General features: G+C 48.7%; 1 protein-coding gene across 1 annotated transcript; it reads right to left on the reverse strand.

Moving 5' to 3' along the window:
* Positions 1-102: 102 nt before the first annotated feature.
* Positions 103-27406, reverse strand: DHX16 (DEAH-box helicase 16). The gene is made up of 20 exons (XM_056866865.1): positions 27203-27406; positions 22809-23083; positions 22578-22731; positions 22084-22140; positions 19646-19900; positions 17316-17540; positions 15642-15830; positions 13867-13977; positions 13150-13265; positions 12592-12802; positions 11052-11150; positions 10813-10965; positions 9971-10111; positions 8244-8406; positions 7341-7459; positions 6510-6577; positions 5808-5970; positions 4582-4743; positions 1661-1834; positions 103-240 (listed from the first exon to the last, which is right to left on the reverse strand). The coding sequence occupies exons 1-20, from the start codon at positions 27404-27406 to the stop codon at positions 112-114; spliced, it is 3168 nt and encodes a 1055-aa protein (XP_056722843.1). The 3' UTR covers positions 103-111.
* Positions 27407-27939: the final 533 nt, after the last annotated feature.

Below are 27939 nucleotides of genomic sequence, written 5' to 3' on the forward strand. Positions count from 1 at the left end.
CCTGTGACAAGAAAATAGTATACAGCTGTACAAAAAATTAGTTGTCCCTGGGTGAAAGCATCATTGCAGCACACTGCAGTTAATGGGGAAGCAAGGCTGTAGGTTCCTGCTTCAGCCCAACTCCTCTCGTGTCTTCCCCATTTTCTTGGGCAGCTTCTTGGAGGAGGCATCCTCCAGCTCCTTGGCCTTGTAGTAGTGAGGGGCTACTTCCAGCAGCCATGCGCTGTCAATCTCTATGACCTTCGGGGGAAACGAGATGGAAGCACGTTAGCCTGCTCTCTGGCTGACCAGATTTTTCATCATCAGTTCCTTTCCCTTCACTTGAGAGTGCTGCTCCCCCCACCATGCAAAAAGGGGACCTCATGGAGGGAGGAAACAAGTGCTTTTAGAGAAGGTTAAAAGGATAGAACCCAAAACCGTACAAGTGCACAGCCAGCCAGTAGATGGACACATTAACCTGCCTTATATGGAACCAGTCCATCCAGGTCAGTATTATCTACTCAGACCTGTAGCGGCTCTCCAGGGTCTTACGCAGAGGTCTTCTACATCACCTCCCAGCTGGTCCTTTTAACTGGAGATGCCGGGGATTGAACCTGAGACCTTCTGCATGCCAAGCAGAGGCTCTACCACTGAGCTGCAGCCCCTCTTAGAAGTATCCTTTCAGCCCCATCCCCTCAATGGATAAGAGGTATCTACTGCTACAATAAAAAATAAAAGGGACCAAGCAGTCTGCACACAATATTGGATATTTGGGGCTGGCGCGGGTGGGGAAAAGGCTGCTGCAGCTACGGGCCATACAACAGCAGTTGTGCTAGCTAAGGAAGAGGTGTGTGCAGATATGCTTGGTTTTGAGGGCAGTGTTAGGCTCTTCTTCAAGCAGGGTGTGCCTTTTGACAATCTCTGACACTGCTGAGCTAAGACAGTGAAGGTGTACGTGTGAAGCTGCCTCAGACCAGCGGTCCATCTAGCAAAATACTGACTATGCTGACAGCATGCAGCTCTCCAAGAAAGAAGAAGTAGTGGTTGTTTTTTATACCCCGCTTTTTCTCTACCTTTAAGAAGTTTCAAAGCAGCTTACAATCGCCTCCCCTTCAGACACCTTGTGAGGTAGGTGGGGCTGAGAGAGTTCTGAGAGAACTGTGACTAGCCCAAGGTCACCCAGCAGGCTTTATGTGGAGGAGTGGGGAAACCGGTTCACCAGATTAGACTCCGCCGCTCATGTGGAAGAGTGGGAATCAAACCCGGTTCTCCAGATTAGAGTTTGCTGCTCTAAACCACTATACCACACTGGCTCTCACTCAAGCAGAAGCTCTCCTAGGCTCTGACACTCAAGATCTGAAGGTAATAGAAATGGAATCTGGGACCTTTTGCATGCAAAGTATGGGGCTCCAGCATGGACCCTTGCTGTAAATGAAACTGAGGGCACAGTGGAATCACCTGAACCAAGCACCACCTTATTAAGCTCTTATCTGATCCCCCTGTTCTTCTCCAAGCATTCCTGAATACTGCTCAGCCCACCTGAAACTACTACTCTCCCCCCACCCCCGGTAGCGTTATCATTAAACATCTGCTATACTTGCCAACCACCTCCATTATGGGACAAAAGATTTAATCGCCCCTATCAGTCAGAAATTTTCCGTGCGACAGCCGTGAGACCTACCTGTCTCATGAACTCCTTAGTGGTGAAGACCAACTCGTGGTAGATGAGCCAGCGGGGCTGCTCTTCAAACAGGGAGCTGTTTGGATGGATGAACACTGTCTGCTGGTGCTTGACCGACTTATAACCGCTGCGGGTGAGGCGGGCCGTGTGATAAAAGAAGCCGGCGGTGATGGCCTGAGGATGGAGAGGAGGGGAGGGACGAAAGTACTGAGAGATCTGAAAACACAGCGTGGGGGACGCTGGCTGCCTCCTCTCAAAACACCTGTCTCTACATGGCACAACGACTGCGCAAAGTGTTCAGAATGCCAAGGTGTGGATAGATACTCATCAGATTTCTCATGGCCACTGTCAAGTAGAGGTAGGGGTTGTGGGGTTAGTGCTCTTGGTTTTTAGTACATGAAGGAACTGTGGCAACAATGCCCTTTTCTGCAGGTAGGGTCTTCGTCACTGAACATTAGAAAGGGATACCAGGCCCCTCATGCCAAAGTTATCAGGTTTTCTGAAGGCGCAGAGGACGCGATATTAGGTGCAGAAATCAGCTTCCTCAAAAGTCTTTGGGGGGAAAAAGAAAATGCAAGTTTCCTTATGGTTGTGAAGCTGTATGGAAATACCTGGCAAGATGTCAGAGGAATTAATAAAACTTCTACTAGCCATCAAATGAGGCTTCTGTGCCCTATGTCGCCCCAGAATTATGCAGAGTATGATTTGCAGAATAAATTATGCAAAACAACATGCAAGCTGTTCATAATCTATGCAACTTGCCGAATTTATCTTCTGTCAGCGTACCAGCTGGACATAGAAGGGTGGGGGGAGATATCGTCCTGGCTATGAGAAGGCCCATCAAACTAAAATCATCTGCTTTTTAATGATGTCATTTTTAGGCTTCAGTTAAGGAGCCCCGTGGGGCAGAGTGGTAAGCTGCAGTACTGCAGGCAAAAGCTCTGCTCACGACCTGAGTTTGATCCCGACAGAAGTCGGTTTCAGGTAGTCGGCTCAAGGTTGACTCAGCCTTCTATCCTTCCAAGGTCGGTCAAATGAGTACCCAGCTTGCTGGGGGTAAAGGGAAGATGACTGGGGAAGGCACTGGCAAACCACCCCGTAAACAAAGTCTGCCTAGGAAACGTCGGGATGTAACGTCACCCCATGGATCAGGAACGACCCGGTGCTTGCACAGGGGACCTTTACCTTTTTTAATGAAAAATTATCTGGCAAGGGCAGAGCAACAAAAAGCAAAAAAAGGAAGGAAACCGAAGGAAATGTTATGGCATCCAGACTGTGGCTATGCGCCCCGTAGTGAGCAGGGAACAGAAACCGTGGGAGAAAAGGGACAGCGACTTCAACTTACTGAAGTTTTAATAATGCTTGTGGACAATGGCCCTTCACCCACACTTTTCTCTTAACGTTCACTGTTCTTTGCTTTCTTACAGTAGCCCTGCACAGGAAGCCATGTTTATCTCTCAGACACCAGGAACAAACCAGCAGGCTGTAAACTGACTCTCAGTTGAGGACAATCAAGCCAATGTGCAATGCTCTCCCTGTGTTAGATCAAAGAGGGAGAAACCGCACCCATACCAAAGAGGGAGGGGGGCCAGATGAGAGCTAGGTCACCTTCCTGCCAAACAAGAATGGTTATCCCAACTTGGGGGTGAGCGGGCACAGGTTATAAATCCCCTGGACATGAAAGGGAAGCTCTCCCTCTCTTCCCAGGCTCTCACACCATCACTCGCATCTCGGCCATGAGATGCAGGTCTCCACTGGACTCCATTTTGACCATGTTTAGCCACACAATGGGAACAAGCACAAGCCTTGGACTCAAGGTGATGGAACTTCTCTGAGGGCTCATACCCCCAAGGATTAAGTGCCTGTTCCTTTAATTGCACCAGTTAGGGACAAGTGTAGTCAGGACGAGACGGACTGCCGTTTGCCCTTTTATTTTCCACCTTTTGCTCAATCCTCCTGCCTATAAGTAATATGGAGTGTATCCCTGGTTCTCTTCTAAACTTTTATAAGTTGAATGCTAGAGGTCTGATTTCTGTCCCCTGCCAATACCCTGTCCTACTCTCAACCACATTACCAACGGCGAAAGGAGGGGAGGGTGCACAAGGTAGTCCCACCAGAGCTCGGTGCGAAACACAGTACGGAGATGGAGCCAGCACAAGGCTCCAGAGGAATAAAGGGCTGGATTCCCACTCCTCTGTGCCTGTTATACTCCACCAACGGGGTGGGGGTGGCAATAACCCAAGGAAGGGTTAATCAGGGGAGAAGAGCAAAGGCAGATTGCCAAGCAGCGAATTGGGGCATCCTGGAAACTTTAAACTCGAAATACCCCCGGGGAGTGAGAAGGGAACAGAACTGCCTTGTCGTTCAAGAGCATCACATGACCCCCTTTGCACGATTGCTCCTGTGAACGTGACCAGAGCATGAACTACTCATTTCCTCCCAGATTTCCTGTCCATCAAAGAGAGGACCCCACCCCCAAACTCCCCTGGAAAACACAGCAGATGTGAACTGGGGGCATCATCCCATGGCTTCATTAAACACAGTCCTCTTTGTGGGGAAAACAGGAAGATTCTCTGCCAAGCAGATGTCACCCTCCTGAAAACCCTCTAAACCACTGCTTTGCCTTTGCTTGTACAAATGAAACCATTTCTCTTTACAGAGTACTGACACTTGGCCCCTGCTAAACTCTGAGCATTCATCACAACACCCAGATGTTCACAAGGCTCTGCTCTACAGACACAGAGGGCAGAAAGCTTCCCCCTCCCCGACCCCTAGTAAGAAAAGCCAAATTTTCTGGGTAGCAGATTCTGCACCAGTGGGATGTGCAGGACGTACAAACCTGGCCGAATCTTTCCACATGTATTGCTATACTCAGAGAGTGCAAGAAGAACGGTGTTTGTGCGCACACGTGCATGCCGTACCTTGCGGACAGGGATGTAGTCTCCCTCGCTGGAGGCGATGTCCACCTCAATGCGCTCCATCAGCCCCTCCAGCTGCTCTCGCACATCCCTGGCTCGTCTCATAGAACGGAACTGGATGAAGTTCTCATAGCACCACTGCATGGAGTAATTACTCTCCACCCACTGCAAAAAAGGTAAGAGTAAAGACTGGTTCAGGTCAGGGCCCAGCCGTTTCCTGGAGCACCACACCCAGCCACTGGCTTCACTATAGGCTTGAGCAAGATCACCCCACCTTCCTGTCCGTATCTGCTGCTGCCAATTCTGCAATAGTTTAGTGTCCGTCACTGAACATACACATGAACACATGAGGTTGCCTTATACTGAATCAGACCCTTGGTCCATCAAAGTCAGTATTGTCTACTCGGACCGGCAGCGGCTCTCCAGAGTCTCAGGCAGGGGTCTTGCACATCACCTTCCTGCCTAGTCCCTTTAACTGGAGATGCCGGGGATTGAACCTGGGACCTTCTGTATGCCAAGCAGAGGCTCTACCACTGAGCCACAGCCCCTCCCCAGGGAACACCCTTCAGGGAACACCCATCGCCCAATGCCTCCCAAGAGCACAAAAACCACCTAGCCCCCTCCAAGCTCTAGTAAGCACTTAGGGAAACTGTGTGCGTGTTAAGTGCCGTCAAGTTGCTTCCGACTCATGGCGACCCTATGAATCAATGTCCTCCAAAACGTCCTCTCATTAACAGCCTTGCTCAGGTCTTGCAAATGGAGGGCCGCGGCTTCCTTTATAGAGTCAATCCATCTCTTGTGGGTCTTCCTCTTTTCCTGCTGCCTTCAACTATCCCTAGCATGATTGTCTTTTTCAGTGACTCTTGTCTTCTCATAAGAGCTACCTTTAGTACTTACATTTTTTAGCGCTTATTAATCTGTGCCTTGACAAAAAGTAGTTCATTTCAAAAATGAAAAAGCCTATTCCCTGGCCCTGATCGCAGTGTGGGATTGTGATCAGAGCACTGAACTAGATTCAGATCCTTCCTGCACTATGAAGTTCACTGGGTGATCTCAACCCAACCAATCTCCTTGGGGTGAGAGCTGGTGCCTCTTCAAGAAACACTGGCATCCTCCAATTCTTTGAAGCGTCAACTAAACCAGCCGGGGACTTAACTGCATAGCTGCATTAGGGACTCTGCACCTCTTCCTGACCCACCCGTCTCCAAAGCTTATCAGCGTCTCCTGACCTGATTGTAAACGTTAAGAAGCACCAGGTGATCTCCGCCAGGCAGAAAAAAATTCATGCGAGCATTGTCAGCATGGACCACTTTGTCCTTGGGCCGGTAGAAGATGGCGTTGTTGACAGACAGCATGGCAGCGATGGTGAGGATTTGCTCAGAGCACTTGTACCTGGACAATCACACCAGTGGAGGAATGGAGCAGCGTTAGGGTCTGAATCCAAGCTCTGCCATGGAAGCTTGCTGGGTGGCCTTAGACCAGTCCCACACAGCCTAACATACCCCACAAAGTTGGTGTGAGGATAAAATGGAGACGGATAAGATCCATTTTGGATCACCCACTTGGGGAGAAAGGCAGGGTATAAATGATGCAAATTAATGGCAAAGAGTAGTAGGATACTGCCCACTATGCAGTATGAATAAAAACCAGTGGGCATTATCTACAGTTGTATCCTTATTCTAATTGCTCACTGGTATTTGAGGAAATTGGAATTTCCTGGGAAGATTATGAAAGCCCGGCCTTGACTGGGGAGGGTGGGGTAGAAGATTAATAAAATGAATGAATGAATGAATAAATAAATAAAGGGAGCCAGATAGGAGGCCAGGAACTGGGAGACTTATGAAGGTCACAAGATGCATGAAAGAGAGGAAACCAGATGAAGTACGTCCTGTTGGCTGCAAAGAGGCTGAAGGGGGTCGAGAAGGACTCACTGTTCTGAAGCCAGAATCATCTTGGACAGCATGGGGTCCACGGGAAGCTCTGCCATCTTGCGGCCCAGCTAGATACACAACAATGGGGCGGTCAAGCGTGACCAAAGAACATACCAGCTGCCTCATTTAACAGCCCCTCAAATCTCAATTCAAGTTAGTATTATACGCAGACAAAAGTTTCACAGTAATTTAAGGATGTGGGTTTTTTTTTTAAAAAAAAAAGTACCCCAAAACATCCAAAGCCAGGGGGATATGATAGTGAGGTGTCAGGCTGGGACATCAAAAGCCCATGGGATGTGGTAGGAAGTCAATTAAATAATTACTGCATTAATAGTAAAAAGGAGTCGGCACCTCTATTTCCCCCGAAGCCTTCACTGTCCCTCCAGAACCAACAATGAAAATCACATGAGCGAGCTGGCTAAGGATGAAAAAGGTGATATCTTAGATACCCCACTCTGGGACCTGTTTCACTACCTGCCTCAGTATGCCACATTTTTCAGTTCGCCACGTATGTAGTGGAAAGATGTGTATTGAACCCATGGGGGGGGAGTGAGGTCTCTGTTGAGGTTTCTGTCACAAGGTGATGGACCATTATCCCAGATGCCGGGGGGGGGGGGACATCCTTTTAATACCACTGCCACTTCCATTCATTCATGCTTATATTCATTCATAGAACCTTACCCAGACAGTAATGGGAAGATGCTGACCTGAAGGACCAACTTCCATTCCCACTTCTCCATCTTTTGCCATTGGAGAAGAGGATGGGCCAGTTTTGAGAAGCCAGTTTAGAGCCCAATCCAAGAAGATGGGTTTGGACCCAAGTAAACTTACCTTGGTGAGCTCGCCGAGGTGGTTGAGGGCCCCCAGCGCATAGAGCTGCTCCAGGGCTAGAACCAGGGTTTCATGGGGAGGCGGGTCCATGAAGTCAAAGTGGATGAGGTCATTGATGCCTGAAGGGGGGAGATGGAGCTAAGACAATTAGCCGGACTAAGGAAATTGCATGCTAGACACCCCCCCACACACACACTATGGAAGTACCATGTGTTTACTCAGGCTTGTTTTGGCTTTAAGACTGTAAGCGGTTTCACAGTGAGGGCCAAAACAAGCCTGAATAAACACATGGATGGTACTTCCATACACCCCCCCTCCCAAGTATTTGCACTGTCATGGAGAACACATGAAGCTGCCTTATACTGAATCAGACCCTTGGTCTATCAAGGTCTCACTGGCTGCTCTGACGGGCAGTGCCTCTCCACTGTTTCAGCCAGCATGGTATAGTGATTAAGAGCGGTGGTTTGGAGCGGTGGGCTCTAATCTGGAGAACCAGGTTCGATTCCACACTCCTCCACATGAGCGGCGGACGCTAATCTGGTGAACCGGGTTGGTTTCCCCACTCCTATACCCAACGCCAGGTGGGTGACCCTGGACTAGTCACAGCTCTCTCTGCCCCACCTACCTCACAGGGTGTCTGTTGTGGGGAGGGGAAGGTGATTGTAAGCTGGTTTGATTCTCTTTTAAGTGGTAGAGAAAGTCGGCATATAAAAACAAACACTTGTCCTTCCTGTTTCCTAATCCTTTTAACTGCAGATGCCAGGGTTGAACGTGGGACCTTCTGCATGAAAAAGCAGATGTCCTGCTGCTGAGCTACCCCCTCAATAACATTTTTCCTGTGGGGAAGCCTTCACACCACCTTGCAGGATGGAGCGTGCAACATCCCTGCCCCAGGCCACCTACCCAGGCTCTTGAGCAGCAGTACCACATTGCCCAGGTTGGTCCTCTGAATCTCTGGCACGGTGGTCTCCTCCATCTCATTCTTGTAGGCCCAGGCTGTGTAGAGGCGGAAGCACTTCCCTGCAGCCACGCGGCCAGCTCGGCCTGCTCTCTGATTGGCGGAAGCCTACCGGGGATAGCAGCATGAAGTGAGGGGGGAGGAGGAGGAGGAGGAGGGCCTCATGGCACAATCTGTTTACTTGTGTTATTTGTAGCCCGCCTTTCTCACTGAGTCTCAAGGCGGATTACACAACGTAAATCAATAGGATGATACCTCAGGTAAGTGTGGGAGAACCTGTCCTTACCATGTTCAAGGATGAACGGTGGGATTGTTACAAGGACGAGCAAATGTTCAGTGAAATGAACAGGCATATATTAGAGGGTTTTTTTGTAAAGTCACTGCAAAACCAATCGGAGGAATTTTCTATTAAATAGTGCTGCGTTGCACTGACTTTGCCTTTACTGGGGACACTACTTGCCCATTTTTGGTATCTAATAAGATGACCTAGCAGCTGTCTAGTATGTATAGAATAGATCAACTGTCACTTGCTTTAACTCTGCATTCCTTGTGACTGTGGAAAAGGCAGGTTTGCAAAATGTGTGCAGGGCCCGCAGAAGGTTCAGAAACTATGATCCAGGACACTGGTAGGAACGGCGCAGAAAAAAGTACCATCCCACAAACACCTGAGGCATTGAGAAACAGCTTGATATTTTCATGAGTATCTTCAGATCCACGAGGATCAGAAACTTGCCTTTGAACTATGCCCCCAAACTTAGACATTTGCAAATCCAAATTCTTCTCAGAAGGATTCTGTGTGTAGAGTCACACCAAAAATGCCCTGATTTTTCTTTTCAGACCCAACAAGGAAATGTTATCTTTGCTTTAATGCCATCTACCCCATTATATTCCCTTGCCCAACAGTCTTTTGGAATTGCCCTGTAATCTGCGCCTAATTCCTGGTCACCTGCACAGGTTCACGTAACCTTCTGAGGCATGACTAACTCGGAACTCAGACATTGTGCAGGAAGTGTCGTTGGTAATTCAAGATGTCTCCTTGTCAGATTCCACATTGCATAGTGTGGTTAAGCTCTTGTGGCTTTATAAACATAAGAACATAAGAAAAACCCTGCTGGATCAGACCAAGGCCCATCAAGTCCATCAGCCTGTTCACACAGTGGCCAACCAGCTGTCTCTAGGAAGCCCACAAACAAGACGACTGTAGTGGCAACCTGCCTGTGTTCCACAGCACCTAATATAATAGGCAAGGAGCCTCTGAGACTGGAGAATAATAGGTACGTATCATGACTAGTATCCATTTTGACTAGTAGCCATGGCTAGCCCTCTACCTCCATGAACATATCCACTCCCCTCTTAAAGCCTTCCAAGTGGGCAGCCATCATCACATCCTTGGGCAGGGAGTTCCACAGTTTAACTATGCATTGTACGAAGAACCACTAGTCGTATGTCTCTAATTTTTACTGCACAGCACATTACCTCAGTGAATACATGCACCCCTGCAAGCCTTGTTATTTTACACCTAGCTGGCTCCCTCTCCCCAAGTGTAAAGCCAATGAGAATGAGAGAGAGGAAGCAGTGAGAACTGTATGTAGGACAAAGGCTTGCTATCTAAAGGCCACCGCAAATGAAACCAGTCCCGGCAAGATGTAAGAGAGGTACAGAAGGTGGGTACCCGAGAGCAAGGGGTGACAATGAGCGACTCCATGCCTGTGCGGGCGTTGTAGCTCTTCTGCTTGCAAAAGCCGGGGTCAATCACGTAAATGATGCCGTCAATGGTCAGAGAGGTCTCTGCGATGTTTGTGGCCACGACAACCTGGAGAAGGGAAGAGGAGGGAGCATCACTCAGCTGGGGGCCAGATGTTCAGTTTTATCTGACACTGAGCTTGGTGATGGCTGTGTCCAAACTGGCCTAAGCTACACACTTACACTCACCAACCTGAGAATCCAAAGCATATTTTCATATATCCCTGGCTCTTAGAGTAAAACCCCCCACATTCTATACTATTGATACCTGAGCCCACATCCCCAGGAACTATGAAGCCCTGTTCAGAAGTTACAGTGAATGTACATACAACCTGCGTAAGGTGTACGCTTGGTTTTTCCTTATATGTGTGTTGAATAATTTTTATGTTACATTCAGCACATGTAAAGCTGAACGTATGACTTGACCCTCGTATTTAAGTTCTGGTCCCTGATTTCATTTATAAAGTGAATGTGTGTTGGCTCCTTCTTACAAACAGATGTACACATATACATGAAAGATATATGTTGCTGCCTTGGGGACCCTATTTGGGTGGAAAGATGACATATTATAGAGGAAGAAGAGTCGGTTTTTATATGTCGACTTTCTCTACCACTTAAGGGAGAATCAAACCGGCTTACAATTGCTTACAAAAGGGAAGTCAGCATATAAAAACCAACTCTTCTTCTTCCCCCTGTGCTCCTCCCTCCAGACGGTGTAAAGTCCACTCCTCACAGCCAAAGCTTGGCCTGCTCTTGCTTCTCGGCTCCTACCTTCCTGGCCCCTGGTGGGGTCGGTTCAAAGATTTTGGCCTGCATATCAGAAGGCAGGTTTGCATAGATGGGGAGGACCAGGAGCTCTGCGATTTTGGAGCCCAGGCGACGGCAGCGGTCCTGTAGCATCTCGCAGCAGGCTTCGATTTCTTCCTGCCGATAGAGAACGGGCAGTTAGGGGCGTGGCAGGTGTACCGCAAAAGCCAGAAGACTTGGGAAGATGTGTCAAGGAGACTCACCTGGCCAGTAAGGAAAACCAGGATGTCCCCTCGGGGCTGCGTCACATGGATCTGTAGCACCGACACCACGCAAGCCTCCAAGTAGTCAGCCTCTGGGGCCTAAAGACAAAGGTCATGGGGGGAGACCAGTTACTGTGCCTGTCTCCATCTTCAGGAGACCCAAGCCCACCGTGCCATTCCCCAAGGACACACACTCAGCTTCCCTACTCTTCACTGCTGGTGTCTCCTCCACAGGCGGGCTACCTTTCCCCTCAGCCATGTACTAGATCTCCTCTTCCTCATGTTATCCTGTCAATTGCAACACCAAAGCCTGTTTGATATTTTGCTCCCTTTGCTACAGATATTCCCGCACACACACAAGGTACTCCCCATTCGAGTCCTCATTATCCTGCTGGGATTTGACAAAGATCAGGGATGGTTCTACTATCCTAAATAGCAATCTTCCACTTCTACTAAGTGCTCAATTCAAAATCTCTGGAATTAACAAAAGAAGAAGTAATCTGCAATGGAAAGTCACGCTTTGGGTGAATTCGCACAAACAATGCTAACAAGGAAACCTCAAGGAGAATTTCTCTGCGGTTGTTAGTTTCACTGGCAGTGTGGGAAGATGGGGAGAAAAAGGTCTCCATTATTCTTTACAGGGATGTGACACCCAAGAGGAACGTTAGCTATACAAATAAGATAAGGATCATATTTTTCTCTGGCCACAAGCATATCAACAGAAAAATAAAGCTGTTCTCCTGTGGAACTGGGATTCTTTAGAAATCTTGGCCACTAAACTAAAGCTGAAGCCATCTTATTCACCAAACCCAATGCCCCAAGGTTTGCTTACAGCCTCTTCTTGCATAAAACAGGAAGTCTGCTGGAGCCAGAGTGTTACACCTGGCCTTGTGGGGCGATGGACATGCCTTACAGAAGAAGAGCGTTCTGAAATTCCTCACTCTTTAAGAAGGCTATGATAACTTGAGGTGTCTGAAAATTCCAGACATGTGTTTGGGGCGGGAATCCTATCAATGGGCTTCAGGGCTGGGGAAAGAGAAGACTGGATGCAAGTGCGGATCCAGTCTCAAGCCCTCTCTAGGTAAGCGTGCCCAGAAGCGGCAGCCCCCTTTGGGGCTACAACGACATTCCCTGCTCCTGCACGTCTCCACAATCTATTACGTGTTAGATGCAGGCAAACCCAGGGAAACAAAGCACACATGCAGAGCGGGAAGCAGAGAGATTATCAGCGTATTCTAAACTGAAGTGCGTGAAATCAAGTTAAATAATGGAAAACCCCAATGCTGAAACTCACAAGGTATGCTAAATAACAAGGGATGAATACATTCCATATCACCAATTCAATTTCAAACACAGGAATCAGCATTTGGGGACTCTTGATTTGTTTTGTGTTCTTTTTAAACAAGTGAAATTTCTATACCTTATGATAGATCTATGGGCACAGATCCTTTGATGCGGCTCCACTTCCTTAGTCTCTGTCTCCCTCTCTCTCACACACACACACACACTGCAGTCTTCTCTTCCTGCCATCCCTGCTGACCTTAGTGTAGTAGATATCGACAGGAAAGCGGCGCCCAGGAATGCGAAAGATGGGAGCATCATCAAAGAAGGTGGAGAAGCGCTCCGTGTCCAGGGTCGCACTGGCAATCAGCACCTTCAGCTCAGGCCGGAAGCGAGCAATGTCCTTGATCAGCCCAAAGAGGATGTCTGTGTGCAGTGTCCGCTCGTGAGCCTCATCTATGATGACGACACTAGGGAGGAAGTTGAACACACAATGAACCCTTGCTACTTCGGGGTCAGAAAGGAATTTTCCTCCAGCCCAGATTGGCCAGGAATCCTGGAGGGTTTTTGTTGCCATCTTCTGGGCATGGAGTAGGGGTCACTGGGTGTGTGTGTATGGGGGGAGGGAGAGGTAGTTGTGAATTTCCTGCATTGTGCAGGGGGTTGGACTAAATGACCCTGGTGGTCCCTTCCAACTCTATGATTTTATGATTCTAAGATGTCAGCTACCCCTCGTTGGGGGAGGGCATGGTATAAAATAAAATATATACATAAATAAATAAGCCAGGTGAGTAAAGGAGTCAAAGCTGCTGCTCACCTGTAGCTGCTCAGGTCCGGCTCAGTGAGGAACTCCCTCAGCAGCATCCCATCAGTCATGTATTTCAACACCGTCCGCTCTGAGGTGCAGTCCTCGAAACGGATGCTATAACCCACCTGCAGGAAGACAGTGTTTAGACACAAGGTTACTGTGAAGACACCCTTACTTCCCCCCACTGGCGATTGCTCAAAAGAAGAGACGCGCAAGATGCGACGCAGGGGAAAGGGGAGACTGTCATTATTCCCCATGCAGGGACGGGACGATGTCCAACTCAAGCCCAGGATGGTCCGCAAAAAGGAATTCAAATAAGAGAACCTGAAGGGCAACAAGGTTCCTTCCACAAATGATACACCAACTCCCCATTAGAAAAGGGTCATGGAATGCTGTCCGTGACCGCAAGTGACAATGGGCAACTATGCTTGCTGTGCTGCTGCCAGATTGAGAAGAGAAAGTGACCAATGACTGCCAGACAGAGCGGGGATCCCATTCACAAAATCTGGGTACCATTTAGCTGGGTTAATATCTGCTCTTGCTTTTCCAGATTAACTGCGCAGGGGAAGGACCGGGCCTTCCCATCTAGAAACCATCTCTAGATAAAACCAGATATGCTGGCATTAGAACGGTGACCGGAAAAGCGCAATGGACGTGAGGCTCTGGGAAGAACGGCTGGCTGAATCAGGGGAACGAGACGTGACCCTGTCCTCCCCAACCACGTACTTCATTTCCAAGCTTGACCCCCATTTCCTGGGAGACGCGGGCAGCGACGCTCATTGCTGCCACTCGTCTGGGCTGAGTGCAGCCAATTTTCATTCCTTTCTCTGTATACCCCTGTCAGGAGAAAAAAAGAAAAAAAATATCCACAATCACACACCACACACTCACAGCCTGCATTTATAAAGACTGCTTTGTCCAGGAGCTTCTTCACACAATGCATGCTTAACATATGGAAATGGCTGCCATGAGAGGAAACAGCTGGTTTTAAAAAACAGATTCTAGGATGACGGGTCTGTCTATGGCGGGTAGCCATGAGCCCTGCATGGCACTTCCAGGTCCAGAGTCATCTTGCCGACTACTGGGGAGCTATCTGTGGGGGGAGGCGGTGGCCTTCATGACCTGTGGCTTCTAGGCTTCCCAGCAGAATATGAATCATACAGTTAGATCAGCATAGAGTATCCCTGGCAAGTGTTTGTTCAGCCTCTGCTTAAAGGCTGCCAGTGAGGGGGAGCGCACCACCTCCCTAGGCAGCCGATTCCACTGTCAAACAACCCTTACTGTAAAAAAATTTTCCCTAATATCCAGCCGGTACCTTTCCGTCCGCAATTTAAACCCATTATTGCAAGTCCTATCCTCTGCTGTCGACAGGAACAGCTCCCTGCTAAGCCCCTGCTGGAATGGGATGCTGTGCTAGATGGAACTTCATTCATAAAAGAATGAGAAATCTTTTATTCTGTTGATGTGTCAGAAGGCAAGATGCCTGGGGTCGCATGCTGCAACCCAAGGAGGGGAGGGAAAATAATTAACACCAACTGAAGCAAACCACAAATGATTTTGTGCATCCACCACACGGTCATGGGAAAATGGCACAACCCTTTGCAGTCCAATCACTCAAAAGTGATTTTTATCCTTTGGTGTTGTGCAGAACAAGTCACAGAAATAGCTCTTCCTAGGGCACCGGGCAGGTTCTGGGAGCTGGGGGACAGGGGAGCAAATTCCCTGCCTTATCACCACAACCACTCCTCCTAGGTCCACAGCCCCCGTTTCCCTCCCCTTGCTTTACCCAAAAAATTCTAAATAGGTTGAATGGTCCCAAAGCTGCTTTCTGACAGCCTATTACCCAGTGGAAGAGGGGCATTTTTGCTAATTCCCAATTCCATCCTTCTACTGCAACCTGTGAGCACTTGTCCCCGTGGTAATCCCATAAACAACATCCACAGACGAGTAGTCCAAAAGAGAGTTGATTTATTAGAAAACCTACAGGTATACAGAGCTAACAGGTAAATTGGCACGAATGAGAACTAAAGGTACGGCTAAAGGCCTATATGGAAGAGTATTGGTCATATCAGATAGTGATGGCAGCCATGGCAAAAAAAAAAAAAAACCCCACGAGAGCAGTTCCCACAGAGGAAAGGAATTTGGCAGTTACCAGGCTTTGGCCTTGGGATGCACCTGGCGGAACCATAACACACACAGACTGGCTGTCTCAGCAGAGAGCAGGCCTGACACAGCCCTGGCCTGGGATAGCCCAAGCTAGATGGATGCGACTGGACAACCCCACCCAACTCCCAAAAAATACAAAAGCTGCAGGCCACTGGGCACCCTGGGAATGCTGTCTTGGGGAACTGGAAACTCTCAGGGGTGGTGTGGGAATGAAGCTGAGGCCTGAAACGGGCTATTTCTGCTGGTCGTTCAATTCCCTGCCGATGCTGGTTCCCTTGATCTCCACCTCATTAGAGCCCATTCTGTGTCCCCTGTCTGTCCCCCAGTCACATTACCTCTTCAAACAAGTACTGTGGGATTTGAGTGGTCTTGCCGGAGCCCGTCTCCCCCTCGATGATGAGCACCTGATGTTCAGCAATGGCAGCCAGCAGGTCTGCACGGTAGGGGAAGATGGGCAGGCTGTGGCGCACCTCCTGGATGGACAGCTTCTTGAGCTCAGCCTCCGACAGCTCTGGCTTCTCTTCCTGGGAACAAAGGAAACAGAGCAGTGGCAACAACTCAGCTTCCGCAGAACGGCAGACTGCTTGGTAGGATTCAGAGGTCCGTACCTAAATTGTGCTATTGGAAAAATACCAGTTCCGCAAGAAGGACTTTAGGTGGCCCATAGCTTATTGGTGAAGAGTGCATGCGTTGCATGTAGAAGGTCCCAGCATCTCCCCGAATTAAAATATCTCAGGTTAGGAAGAAATAATTTTGCCTGCCTGAGATCCTTGAGAGGTGTTGCTACACAGTACTAGCCTAAATGGCCCAATTCAGAGGCTCATCAAGCAACCTATTTTACGTAAATGCAACATGGTTATATAGGTTTCCTCTCTTTTTGGGTTATGAATTTGAGTTTAGATACTGGTTTATTCAAGCTGTGGGTGTGTGTTAAGTGCCGTCAAGTCGCTTCCGACTCGTGGCAACCCTATGAATGAAAGTCCTCCAAAACGTCCTATCTTTGACAGCCTTGTTCAGATCTCACAAATTGAGAGGTGTGGCTTCCTTTATTGAGTCATCTCTTGTTGTACAGGATGAGAAACAATATGTTAATATATAATAAAAACACAATACACTAATACATCCATTTTTGCTTAGCATCAGATACAAAACACTTGCTCAAGCAAACCTCCAGAGATAATGAAGGGTGGGCATCTTAAGATAAAGAGACATTATACTAAGTGGGCTACTGAAAGGGCTTCTCCATCTTTGTGCTGCCCCTATATGCTAGACTCCAGATTCAGTTGCTCTGACCTCAGAAAGCCTAGGCTAGTGAACCATCATTGAATTACCAACATCCAACCCTCCTTATCCTTAAATATTGTCGAAGGCTTTCACGGTCAGAGTTCATTGGTTCTTGTGGGTTATCCGGGCTGTGTAACCAGATAACCCATGGTTATAACCCAAGACCACGGTTACACAGCCAGGATAGCCCACAAGAACCTCCTTATCCTTATCCCTAACTTCAACCAGGAAATCTCCTGATGAGGTCTAACCATTTGAGTGGCTCTACCTTTTAATCCAGAGGAGGTGTTAACTCTTTTCTGGCTATTCTCCTAGCAGCTGAAAAAGAATTCATAGTTCTTTCTTTCATCTGCACTTCCTGGAGACATAGAACAAGTAGTCAAGATGGAGCCTTATTCCCAACTGATCAAGCACGCAGTTGGCAGTCAACTCTTCCTTCCTCCTGACATGGTCACTGGCCAACCTGGCTAGATTGGTGTCACATGATCCCCCACACACTTTGCCAGCGTGGTGTAGTGGTTAAGAGGGGCAGACTCTAATCTGGAGAACTAGGTTTCCCACACCTCCACATGAAGCCTGCTGGGTGACCTTGGGCCAGTCACAGCACCACCTACCTCATATGCCTGTTTTGGGGAGGGAAGGTGATTCTAAGTTGCTTTGAGACTCCTTAAAGGTAGAGAAAAAGCAGGGTATAAAAACCAACTCTTCTTTTTCTTCTTTCTCACCTTGCTCTGGCTTGTGCCCCGCATCTGCACAGCGTTCACAAACTGGATCATCTCATCCTCCTCGAGCACATACTCATAGTCTTTGTGAGGATGGCGCTGGCCAGCATCCCGGGCCCCGAAGCGCAGTGCGGCTGCTCCGATGTGCTCCTCCTCCCAGCGCCGCTGTTCATCTCGCGGGGCTGAGTGATCCTCCGACTGAGGCTCCTCGTAGCGATCTGGGATCTTCTGCGAGGCAGAAAGAAACAGGAAAAGGCTCAGACGCAGCATCTCCTATTGTGCGTTGTCCAGCTCAATTCTTTAGGAGAGATCCGGGTGCTGAAGTTGTAATCACAGCCTGATCTAATGCACACAGACGTGAGCTCCACTGAGCTCAATAGGTCATACCCCAGAGCAAGAGGAGCAAAGACTACAGTTTCGGACAACACAGGGAAGGACGATCTGGAAGGCATGGGACTAAGCTGGGGGTTTTCTTTAGTACTTTATTTCCTTTAGGGGGAAAACAACCCTTCAAGCAACTTGATTGGCACAAAATCTGATTTTGTCAAAGAAGCATAAAAACCTCGTCTGAGTATTCCACCCCCAACAATCTATCGCTTGCTCACGTCCAAGAAATAGAACCCAGGGAACTGTCATGCAAATGACTGGGGGAGACGCGAAGATAAAAACTGGCTTGAGCTGCAATGGCTGGGGGTTGGCAGAGAGGTTTATGGTACCCCAGAAATATCCCCCAAGTTCCCTCCCTCCTCTATTTTCTTCCTAGATCAGCGAGTGAATGGTCGCCATCCTCTTCCATAGGAAAAAGCAAAACCATTGCTCTTGGAAATGATAACTGTCAGGGAGACAAAAATCTGCTTTCTCTACTCACACTGGGTGGCCTGGCCCTCAGAGACAGGTCCCAGAGGAGGTCTGGTGCACCCTCTTGAACTACATAAGCCCTCCATTCTCACGCACAGACCTATCATGATGGCAGACATTTTGCTAGTACGGGATACAAAGGGTATACTTAAGCGGGCAATCGGCTGTGTACAGCATTTAAGAACTGCCTCAACCACAGAAACAGCTGCATCTCTTCTACAGGAATTCTTTGTCAGAACCTATTTAACATGCTTGAGATAAACATTCCAGGTATATCAGTTGTTAGTAGCCATTGCAAATGCTATATTCTTGGAGGCAAGGAAGGCAAAGAGATATTTCTCTGTGCAACTACAGAGTCCCTTCCTCTCCCTCAGCCAGCCAGGGAAAAGCTTTCAGAGTAGCACCACAGTAAAGCAGGCATGCGTATGTGTGTTGGGTGGCCAGTTACTAATCAAAATATGTGGTGCCTTTACACATCTTGTTAATGAAAAAGGTTATTGATGAGGACCAGTGTGGTGTAGTGGTTAACAGTGTCAGACTAGGATCCGAGAGACCACGGTTCGAATCCCCACTCGTGCCATGGATGCTTCTTGGGTGACCTTGGACCAGCCACACTCTTTCAGCCTAACCTACCCCACAGGGTTGCTGTGCAGATAAATTGGAGGAGAGTGATGTAAGCCACTTTGGGGCCCTTCCCCCCCAAAGTCGGGGTATAAATAAATTAATCGTGGCATAATGGTTAGAGCACTGGACTAGGATCTGGGACCCAACCTTGCAACAGCCTCCTCACCGTGTTTGTTCATCTCAGTTTTTCGGAATACCACCACCACGCCGTTTGCCCACTTATTATTTGACAACTCCTCATCTTTCTAGAGCCTTCTGTTGAGCTAGACTGAATGCTAACCCCTCTATGGTCATGCAGGACAGAATTTTGAACATACCATACCCAGAAAGGACATGCCCTTGCTCTTCTGGTTCTATCGATTCATTAGCTCATGCCCTTTTGGGATGCTGCTTTTAAGAGGAACACTGATCACGTTATATCCCTCCCCTTTTAATATATAAATCTAATGCCTCTGTGTCTGACATAATGCCTTTTTTATTAAGTGACAGGGATCCCAAGGCTACATTGTCAGTGGCAAGATTTTTTTCAGTCCTTATATCCCTCAAACATTAGATTTAAAATTATGTTGCTCAAGATCAATGGATCAAGGAGCTTCTAAGAGATAAAGGAAAGGAAAGGCAACATGCTTCCTGTATGACCGTAGGTTCATAATCACTTTCACATACCTCACTTATTCCTACATCAAGGGCAGGAACCAGGTTTGCTCTCACTGTATCTCTCTGAGGATTCATGGCCTGGTGGACCAGAGCAGCTCTCTCAGAGGATGAACTCCAGGCTGATATGACACCCACACCCCTTTATCAATCACCTGGATAAGGTTTCCCGACTGATCTGCACACAGGACCGTTACCTTGCTGCGACTCTCCTCAGGCATATAGTAGCGATTGCTCTTCTCCAGTTTCTCCTGCTCGCCGGCCTGCTTGTACTGCTTCGCCAAGTCCCGCACTTTGCGCTTGTACTCCAGCTCCTGCTTCTCAACGGCCGTCAGCTCGAAATCTGAGAAGAGGTACTCCTCATCTGCAATCTCTGCCTCCAGGTCCTCTATCTTGTCCTTTTCCCGCTTGGCCAAATACTCTCGACGAGACTTCTTACGCAGCTCTGGAATCTGCCAGGACACACGTGGATAAGTTGAACAGAGGAGGTCTTTTAGTTCCAGTCCCAAACTCTAGCTGCCAATGGGCTCTACTAGGCTTTTTAATACTAGCCACCAAGTAGGGTAAGAATTACATTTCCTTCCTATTTCATAGCTGCCTAGCCTCCCCAATCATAAGAACATAAGAAAAGTCATGCTGGATCAGACCCAGGCCCATCAAGTCCAGCAGTCTGTTCACAAAGTGGCCAACCAGGTGACTCTCGGAAGCCCGCACACAGGATGACTGCAGCAGCATTATCCTGCCTGTGTTCCACAGCACCTAACATAATAGGTATGCTCCTCTGATCCTGGAGAGAATAGGTACACATCACGACTAGTATCCATTTTGACTAGCAGCCATGAATAGCCCTCTCCTCCATGAACATGTCCACGCCTTGCTTCAAGCCTTCTAAGTTGGCAGCCGTCACCACATCCTGGGGCAGGGAGTTCCACAATTTAAAAATTAGGCACCCACGTATAAGCCGAGGGTGAAATGCACCCTCCCAGCAGGCTTACCTGACCGGGCTCCAGGCACACAGGTGGCAGGGGTGCACAGGAGGCCCCGCAGGCCATTCCTGGCCCGCAGGGAAGGCGCGCGGGCAGGCGGCGGCGGTGGCCCCCTCCCTGCGTGCAGGAGGCCCTGCAGGGTCAGCTGGCAAGCGGGAGGACCGGCCCGGGTGAGGTGGGGGGGTGGGGGGGAAGAAACCGCCGCCGCCCAGCAGAAGGTGGGGAGGGGTGGGGGGTGAAGAAACCACCGCCGCCGCGCAAAAGGCGCGATCGGGTGGTGTGGGGGGGAAGAAACCGCTGCTGCACAGAAGTCGCGATGGGGTGGGGTGGGGTAAGAAGCCACCACCGCTGCCGCGCAGAAGGCGTGATCGGGTAGGGTGGGAGAAGGCGGGACAGCCCGCCCATCAGCTGGCCGGTGGGAGCACGCTGGGAGAGGGCCCGGCAGGCGAATTACTGTATTGACCCGAGTATAAGCCAAGGTGAGTTTTTTAAGCCAAAAATCATGGCTAAAAAACTTGGCTTATACTCGAATATATACGGTGTGCATTGTGTGAAGAAATACTTCCTTTTATCAGTTTTGAACCTCTCACCCTCCAGCTTTAGCAGATTACCCCGTGTTCTAGTATTATGAGAGGGAGAAAAGCTCTCACTCTCTCAAACTGCCCCATGATGATTAGCTATACGAAGGCAGAGACATGTTGATTTATTCACTATTTATAGCTCAGCTTTTTTGTAGGAGCATCTGTAACTCACAGCATAATAAAACTAAAACATCTCATAAAAATATCGAGACAACAGAAAAAGAGTAAAAATAACAGCAATTAAAACAACACAAGATCAAAACATAAGCTAGTGACCTAGCATCCTAAAGCAGCACAGCATAAGCCCTTCAAAACAGATACGACGCGACAGGCATAAAAATGGAACAGATAAAAACTCCAGTGAAGGAGAATTCTAAACGGCTGGGGATAATCAAAATGCCCTCATGCGGTATTAAAAGACTGTAAGTCTGGCCCTAGAGGCCCTTCTGCAGGAAGGGAGTTTCAAAGCCTAGGTACCACCATTGAGAAGGTCCTATCGCTTGTGCTCATCCATCTAGCCTCTAAAAGTGGGAGGACACAGAGGAGGGCCTCTGGTGATGATCTTAAGCAACGGGCAGGTTCATTATGGGAGAAAATGCTCCTTCAGGTACCCTTGCCTCAGACCATCTTAGAGCTTTAGAGATGGAGACAGTAACCAGCACTTTGAATTGTGCTTGGAAGCAAAATGCCACTCAGTATGGATCTTTTGAGGCTGGGGAGATGCAACTCTTGTTCTCCCCACCCCCACCCCCCGCACCTCCACCACACACAACTGCATTCTGAGCCAATGGAAACTTCTCTACAGTCTGGGCTATTAGCTTTCCAGACAAGTACGGTAGTTAAAAAATTTTAAAAAATTGTACATGGATTTTCCTTATACTTCAGTACACACACAGAGTAGCATTCAGTGAACCAGATTAAAATCAATCCATTGACTAACTCCAAAAAAGTTAAGAAAGAGAACTAGTGAGCCAATCTGAGACATGAACAGGATTGCAGAAGGAATTCTAGAGCAAAACTATTAATGAGCCCAAATTTACATCATATACATAAAATGGGAGCTCTCACCATGAATTTCTTGTCCTCTTCTGCCATCTTCAGACGCTTCTGAGCCTCTTCATAAGCCTAAATTTGGCATGACGGGAAAACAAAATGTATCAACATATAACCCAGCCAAAGCAGATATGCCTCAAACTCCTTATCACCACACTTTGAAAGCAAGATTGTTAAGACTGTCCAGGGCTAATCAGTCCATGCAACATGGATGCCAACAACCCACAGAATGCTTGTGTTTAAATCTCATAAGTAAACCAAATGAAAAGCCCTCTCCCTACACTGAAAGGAGCTTGAGCAGAATCATGAGATGCACACAAAAGCCCTATAAAGTTATTAGCTACCAGCATCATTTATAATGCAAAGCTCCTAGATTATTTCCAAGCCAAAAAGAACAGTCCCTGGCATGAAACAGCCTGGGGAGAGGGAAGAGAGGAAACTGAGGAACACAAGCCATGGAGAATGATCAAGCAGAAGCAAGGCTGTCCGCAGGTTGGCTGAGGCTGTACCTTCTTGTCTGAACGCTCCAGGATGTTGCGAGTCTTCTCCTTGTCCTTGCGCTTGACGCGTTCAGCGAAGGCATCGCGCTCCTCCAGATCCTGCAGTCGCTCTCGCTCGCTCCGATCCCACTCGTCCTCCGAATCCTCTTTCGAGGGGGATGCTCTGCAGAAAACAGAACGAGTCAGGCTCCTGAGGACTCCTTGGCCCACCCTCACGCTTTGCAAAGAGCCAGCACTCACCGCTCCCCATCGCCTTGGCTGCCTTTCCCCTCAGAGTCTCTGTCATCGTCATCTTCCTCTTTACGCGGCCGCAGGTGCTTGTGCCGCTTCCGCTGCTTCCCCTCAGGGCCACGTGGGGGATGCCGGTGCTTTGAGTCCTGGGCTCCTGCTGCCTTGCCAGCTTCCTCATCGTCACTGTCCTCAAGAAGGGTGTACGAGCGGTTCTTCTGCTGCAAGGCCAAGGCCTCCTGCTCAGCGGCCCTAGCTGGACGCTCCCGTGGGGCCTGGTGGGGAACCTGTCCAGACGTTACGGGAGGAAACGGGCCAGGTGTCAGGCAACTCAAGCCGCCTTCACCCCACCAGCTCCCCTGGGGCACCTGTCCCCTGCGATGTTCATCTTCAGAGGTCCAGCTCATGCCGGCTTGCCCTTCTCCGGATTCCTCACCTCTCATCTGTGCCCCATTTTAATGCCACCCTTCATCCAACCCCACCAGTACACGATACCTCCTGCCCACTCTCACTGCCCCCCCGCCTCTATCAATATTCTAAAATGGTGGCAGAACGCGCCATCAAGTCACAGCTGACTTATGGAGACCCCCATAGGGGTTTCAAAGAAAGAGACGTTTGGGGGTGGTTGGCCGTTGCCTGAGAGAGTTCTGCCAGAAGTCTGACTTCACCCAGCAGGCTTCATGTGGAGGACTGGGGAACTGAAGCTGGTTCTCCAGCTTAGAGTCCACCACTCTTTACCACTACGCCACGCTGGCTATTCTAAAATGGGGATGTGCAATTTTATCTGGTCCCCCCAGCAAATTTTAAACAGAGCATGATACAGTGTTTCCCTTCACTTGTAAGGAAATGAAAAATGTTCTCCACCTGTAAGAAACAAAGGTGTTTTGTGCCTTAACATCCCTTTTCTCAAGTTTGTATGGAACACAGACCCACTATACTTGAGCCCAAGTGTTCCCAAAAGGCTTGTTTTTACAGACATTGTTTCAGTTGCCTCCAGTAAGTTTCTGGAGAGGCAGCACATACCTTTTCTCCATAACAAACAATTACTAATAATCAACATTCATTTCATTATGGCCAGGATTAACTTGTATAGCAAATGCATTTCCCTGGGAATGAAGGTACGTATACTTTGTTCTTTTCCTTATTTTTGTTTTTAAATGCAAAGCTATCAATTCTCATGGAAACCACCCAGGGGCTTGGGACATATTTATAAATAAATAGCAAGCCAGGACACCCTTGGTTCAAATTTGATCTCTACCAGCAACCCACTCCTCTTAGATAAGCTACTGTTCTCAGACTCAGCCCTGCCCCTCTCCTCATCCACAATGCCAGATAATAACACTCATTCAGCTTACCAGATCAGGATATTACAAAGCACTGAAATAATGTGCATTCTCTCTCCCTATACGGATGTGATCACAAACCACACACAAAGAGTCTACTAGCACCTTGAATACTAATGCATTTCTTGCGGCAAAAGCTCTGATGAGCCAAATCCCACTTCATCACATTCATTTGACATAGGGTTGCCAACCTCCAAATGGTGGCTGGAGATCTGCTATGGAAAGAAGGTGGCTAGGGGAGACATGATAGAGGTCTATAAAATTATGCATGGTTTGGAGAGAGTGGACAGGGAGATGTTTTTCTCCCTCTCCCATACTAGAACATGGGGTCATCTGCTAAAGGTGGAGGGTGAGAGATTCAAAACAGATAAAGTATTTCCACACAACGCATAGTTAAATTGTGGAACTACTTGCCCCAGGATGTGGTGATAGCTGCCAGCTTGGAGGGCTTTAAGAGGGGAGTGGACATATTCATGGAGGAAAGGGGTATTCATGGCTATTAGTTAGAATGGATACTAGTCATGCTGCATGCCTGTTCTCTCTAGTATCAGAGGAGCATGCCTATTATTTTGGGTGCAGTGGAACACAGGCAGGATGGTGCTGCTGCAGTCGTCTTGTTTGTGGCTTCCTAGAGGCACCTGGTTGGCCACTGTGTGAACAGACTGCTGGACTTGATGGGCCTTGGTCTGATCCAGCAGGGCCGTTCTTATGACAACTGATCTCCAGCCGATAGAGACCAGCTCACCTGGAGAAAATGGCTGCTTTGGCAATTGGACTCCATGGCATTGAAGTCCCTCCCCTCTCTAAACCCCGCCATCCTCAGGCTCTGCCCCCAAAATCTATAGATATTTCCCAACTCAGAGCTGGCCTAATTTGGCAGGAGGCCCAGATTCCTAGCACACAGGAGCATTGCAGTATCTTGCAAAGCAGAGATGAAAAGGAGCCGCAATCCACAGAGTAAATGATCAAATCAGAGTGCATGGAGAGTGTTTGAAAATGGTGATAAATTAGGAGGGTAGAATCAATCTCAATAGAGTGGATAAACCTGAAAGGAGGGGGAGCTACTAGCTGAACTGAGCATCCCAAGAGTGCAATCCCATGTAGGGGTGTTACCCAGGGCTGGCCCAACTATTTGTGTATTATATGGATAAGTGTGCATGTATACACAAACAGAAAATATATGTAAAGTGCCTTGAACACTCAGAAACAACATCACTTATATCCAGCTGTCCTTGACCCGGGCTAGGGCCTTCTTGGCTCTGGCCCCAGCCTGGTGGAACATGAGGGCCAGTGAGGTTCAGGCCCTGTGGGATTTGAAATAGCTCCGCAGGGTCTTTAAAACTGAGCTGTTCTGCCAGGCATACAGTTGAGGACAGTGACGGTTTCCATCTGGCTGGCCTCCCCTCTCTCTCCACCTACCTGTCTCTGCTGTGCTTCCCGCTAATGCATTGCTGTTATTGCCACTATTTGGTAGTGGATTTTATTGCTGCTAAAACTGAAGGCACATAGTTTTATTACTATTGATAATGGTATTGTAACTTATTGCTGCTGTAATTGCTTTAAATAGTTATAAAAAGAAAAAAAATGGCTGTGAGCCACTCTGAACTGGACCAGATCAGGTCCAGCTCAGAGCGGCTCACAAGCATTTAAAGAAGAAAAAAAAAGGTGCACAGCGCCAGAAGTTGCAAGACGTTTTCATAACAAATGGTAGCTACTACAAGAACACACAAGACTGTTGTAACAAAAGTTACTGTAGTGGCTACAATTTGTTATAAAAACATCTTGCAACTTCTGGTGCTGTGCACCTTTTTTCCCTTCTTTAAATGGTTGTGAGCAGCTCTGAGCTGGACCTAATCTGGAAGAGCGGCCTAAATTTACATACCCATAATGGTATGATATCAGACTATTACACACGTCCTTTCTGACCATTCAAAGCACTTCACGTACATTATCACACGCTCTGTAAACACTAAACATTCGTGTGTATATGTGTATGTATATAAATACACGAGAGGAAAGGCAGAATGGTATAGCCCAACCTCGTCAGATCTCAGAAGCTAAGCAAAGTCATAATAACATAAGAAAAGCCATGCTGGATCAGACCAAGGCCCATCAAGTCCAGCAGTCTGTTCACATAGTGGCCAACCAGGTCCCTTGTAGGGAGCCCACAAACAAGACGACCGCAGCAGCACTATCCTGCCTGTGTTCCACAGCACCTAAAGTATTCAACATGTTGTCGAAGGCTTTCATGGTCAGAGTTCATTGGTTCTTGTGGGTTATCTGGGCTGTGTGACCGTGGTCTTGGTATTTTCTTTCCTGACGTTTCGCCAGCAGCTGTGGCAGGCATCTTCAGAGGGAGAGAATAGGTATGCATCATGACTAGAATCCATTTTTACTAACAGCCATGATTATCCCTCTCCTCCATGAACACGTCCACTCCCCTCTTCAACCCCCCCCTCCAAGTTGGCAGCCATCACCACATCCTGGGGCAGGGACTTCCCCAATGTAACTATGCGTTGTGTGAAGAAATACTTCCTTTTATTATCAGTTTTGAATCTCTCAGCCCTGGTTAGTACTTGGATGGGAGACCACCTAGGAATACCAGGATTGCTATGCAGAGGAAGGCAGTGGCAAACCCCCCTCTGTTAGCCTCTTGCCTCGAAAACCCTGTTGCCACCTGACGGCAATTTACACTCACATATAAATCCACATACCGTAAACTCTGTGCATTCAGCCCTCTCCACTGTGTGTGTGCGTGAAGTGCCGTCAAGTCGCAGCCGACTTATGGCGACCCCTTTTGGGGGTTTTCATGGCAAGAGACTAGCAGAGGTGGTTTGCCAGTGCCTTCCTCTGCACAGCAACCCTGGAATTCCTTGACGGTCTCCCATCCAAATACTAACCAGGGCCGACCCTGCTTAGCTTCTGAGATCAGGCTCGCCTGGGCCATCCAGGTCAGGGCCCGTCTCCACTGGTACTCAGTCAAAGGGACCCTCGCCTGAAGCGCCCCGCCCCGTTCCACTTAGCCACGCCCACGTCACGCGACCAACGTCCACGCCGCCTCACCCGCTCCCAGAGCTGCTGAGCGAAGGCTCGCGCGGGGGGGTCCGCCACGCGCAGGGTCTCGGTCTCCTCCAGGCGAGCCAGCAAGTCGTCCGGGGTGCGGCTGCGCCGGGCGAGGCCCACCATAAAGGCCACCACGTGACGCTCACTGAGCCCCAGCAGGGCATGCAGCTGCCCCGACACCCAGCGCTCCAATTCGCCGGCCATCGTCAGGGAAAGACTAAGCCCCCCCCCCCGCCTTCCCCCGAAACGGTTTTTTTCCGGTCGCTGTAGCAGCACTTCCTGATTCGCGTTCCGTTGGCCAATGAGAGCACTCGGAAGGAATAACGTCCGGGGTTGCAGTCTGACCATAGAGACAGGAAGCGGACACGCTTGAGAGTCTTCCCTCAAGGAGAGCCAGGGCTTTATTATAGAGGAGTGAAAGGCTAGAGTGTCACGTAGCTTGAGTTTCCGGCGCTCGGGGGAAATGCTCGGCTGCTGTTCTCTGTAGATGCCTCAGGCCTTGGTATGGTGAAAGGTCCTGCACGTGAAAGTAAAATAAAAAGCCGGTTTGATTTTAGACTGAAAGTACCAGAAGGCCGGGAGGTGTGTGTTACGCTACTCCCGACCGTTTATCTCCATGGAGTTTTAGCTCTTCCACAGTATGGGTTCAATCATCTTGAGCCCGCCGGCCTGGTTGAGGCCATTTATTGTAATTGCCAGAGCAGAGTCGCAGTTCTTCAGCATAAATACAGGAATAC

This window comes from Euleptes europaea, chromosome 1, assembly GCF_029931775.1.
Source record: "Euleptes europaea isolate rEulEur1 chromosome 1, rEulEur1.hap1, whole genome shotgun sequence".
NCBI classification, from domain to species: Eukaryota; Metazoa; Chordata; class Lepidosauria; order Squamata; family Sphaerodactylidae; genus Euleptes; species Euleptes europaea.

Coding starts and splice junctions, on each gene's coding strand:
- DHX16 (XM_056866865.1), bottom strand. CDS start 27,406: ATGGCCGGCGAATTGGAGCGCTGGGTGTCGGGGCAGCTGCATGCCCTG. Junction 23,084..27,202: donor CTCAGCAGCTCTGGGAGCGG/GTGAGGCGGCGT, acceptor ACGTCTGGACAG/GTTCCCCACCAGGCCCCACG. Junction 241..1,660: donor CTAAGGAGTTCATGAGACAG/GTAGGTCTCACG, acceptor TTTCCCCCGAAG/GTCATAGAGATTGACAGCGC.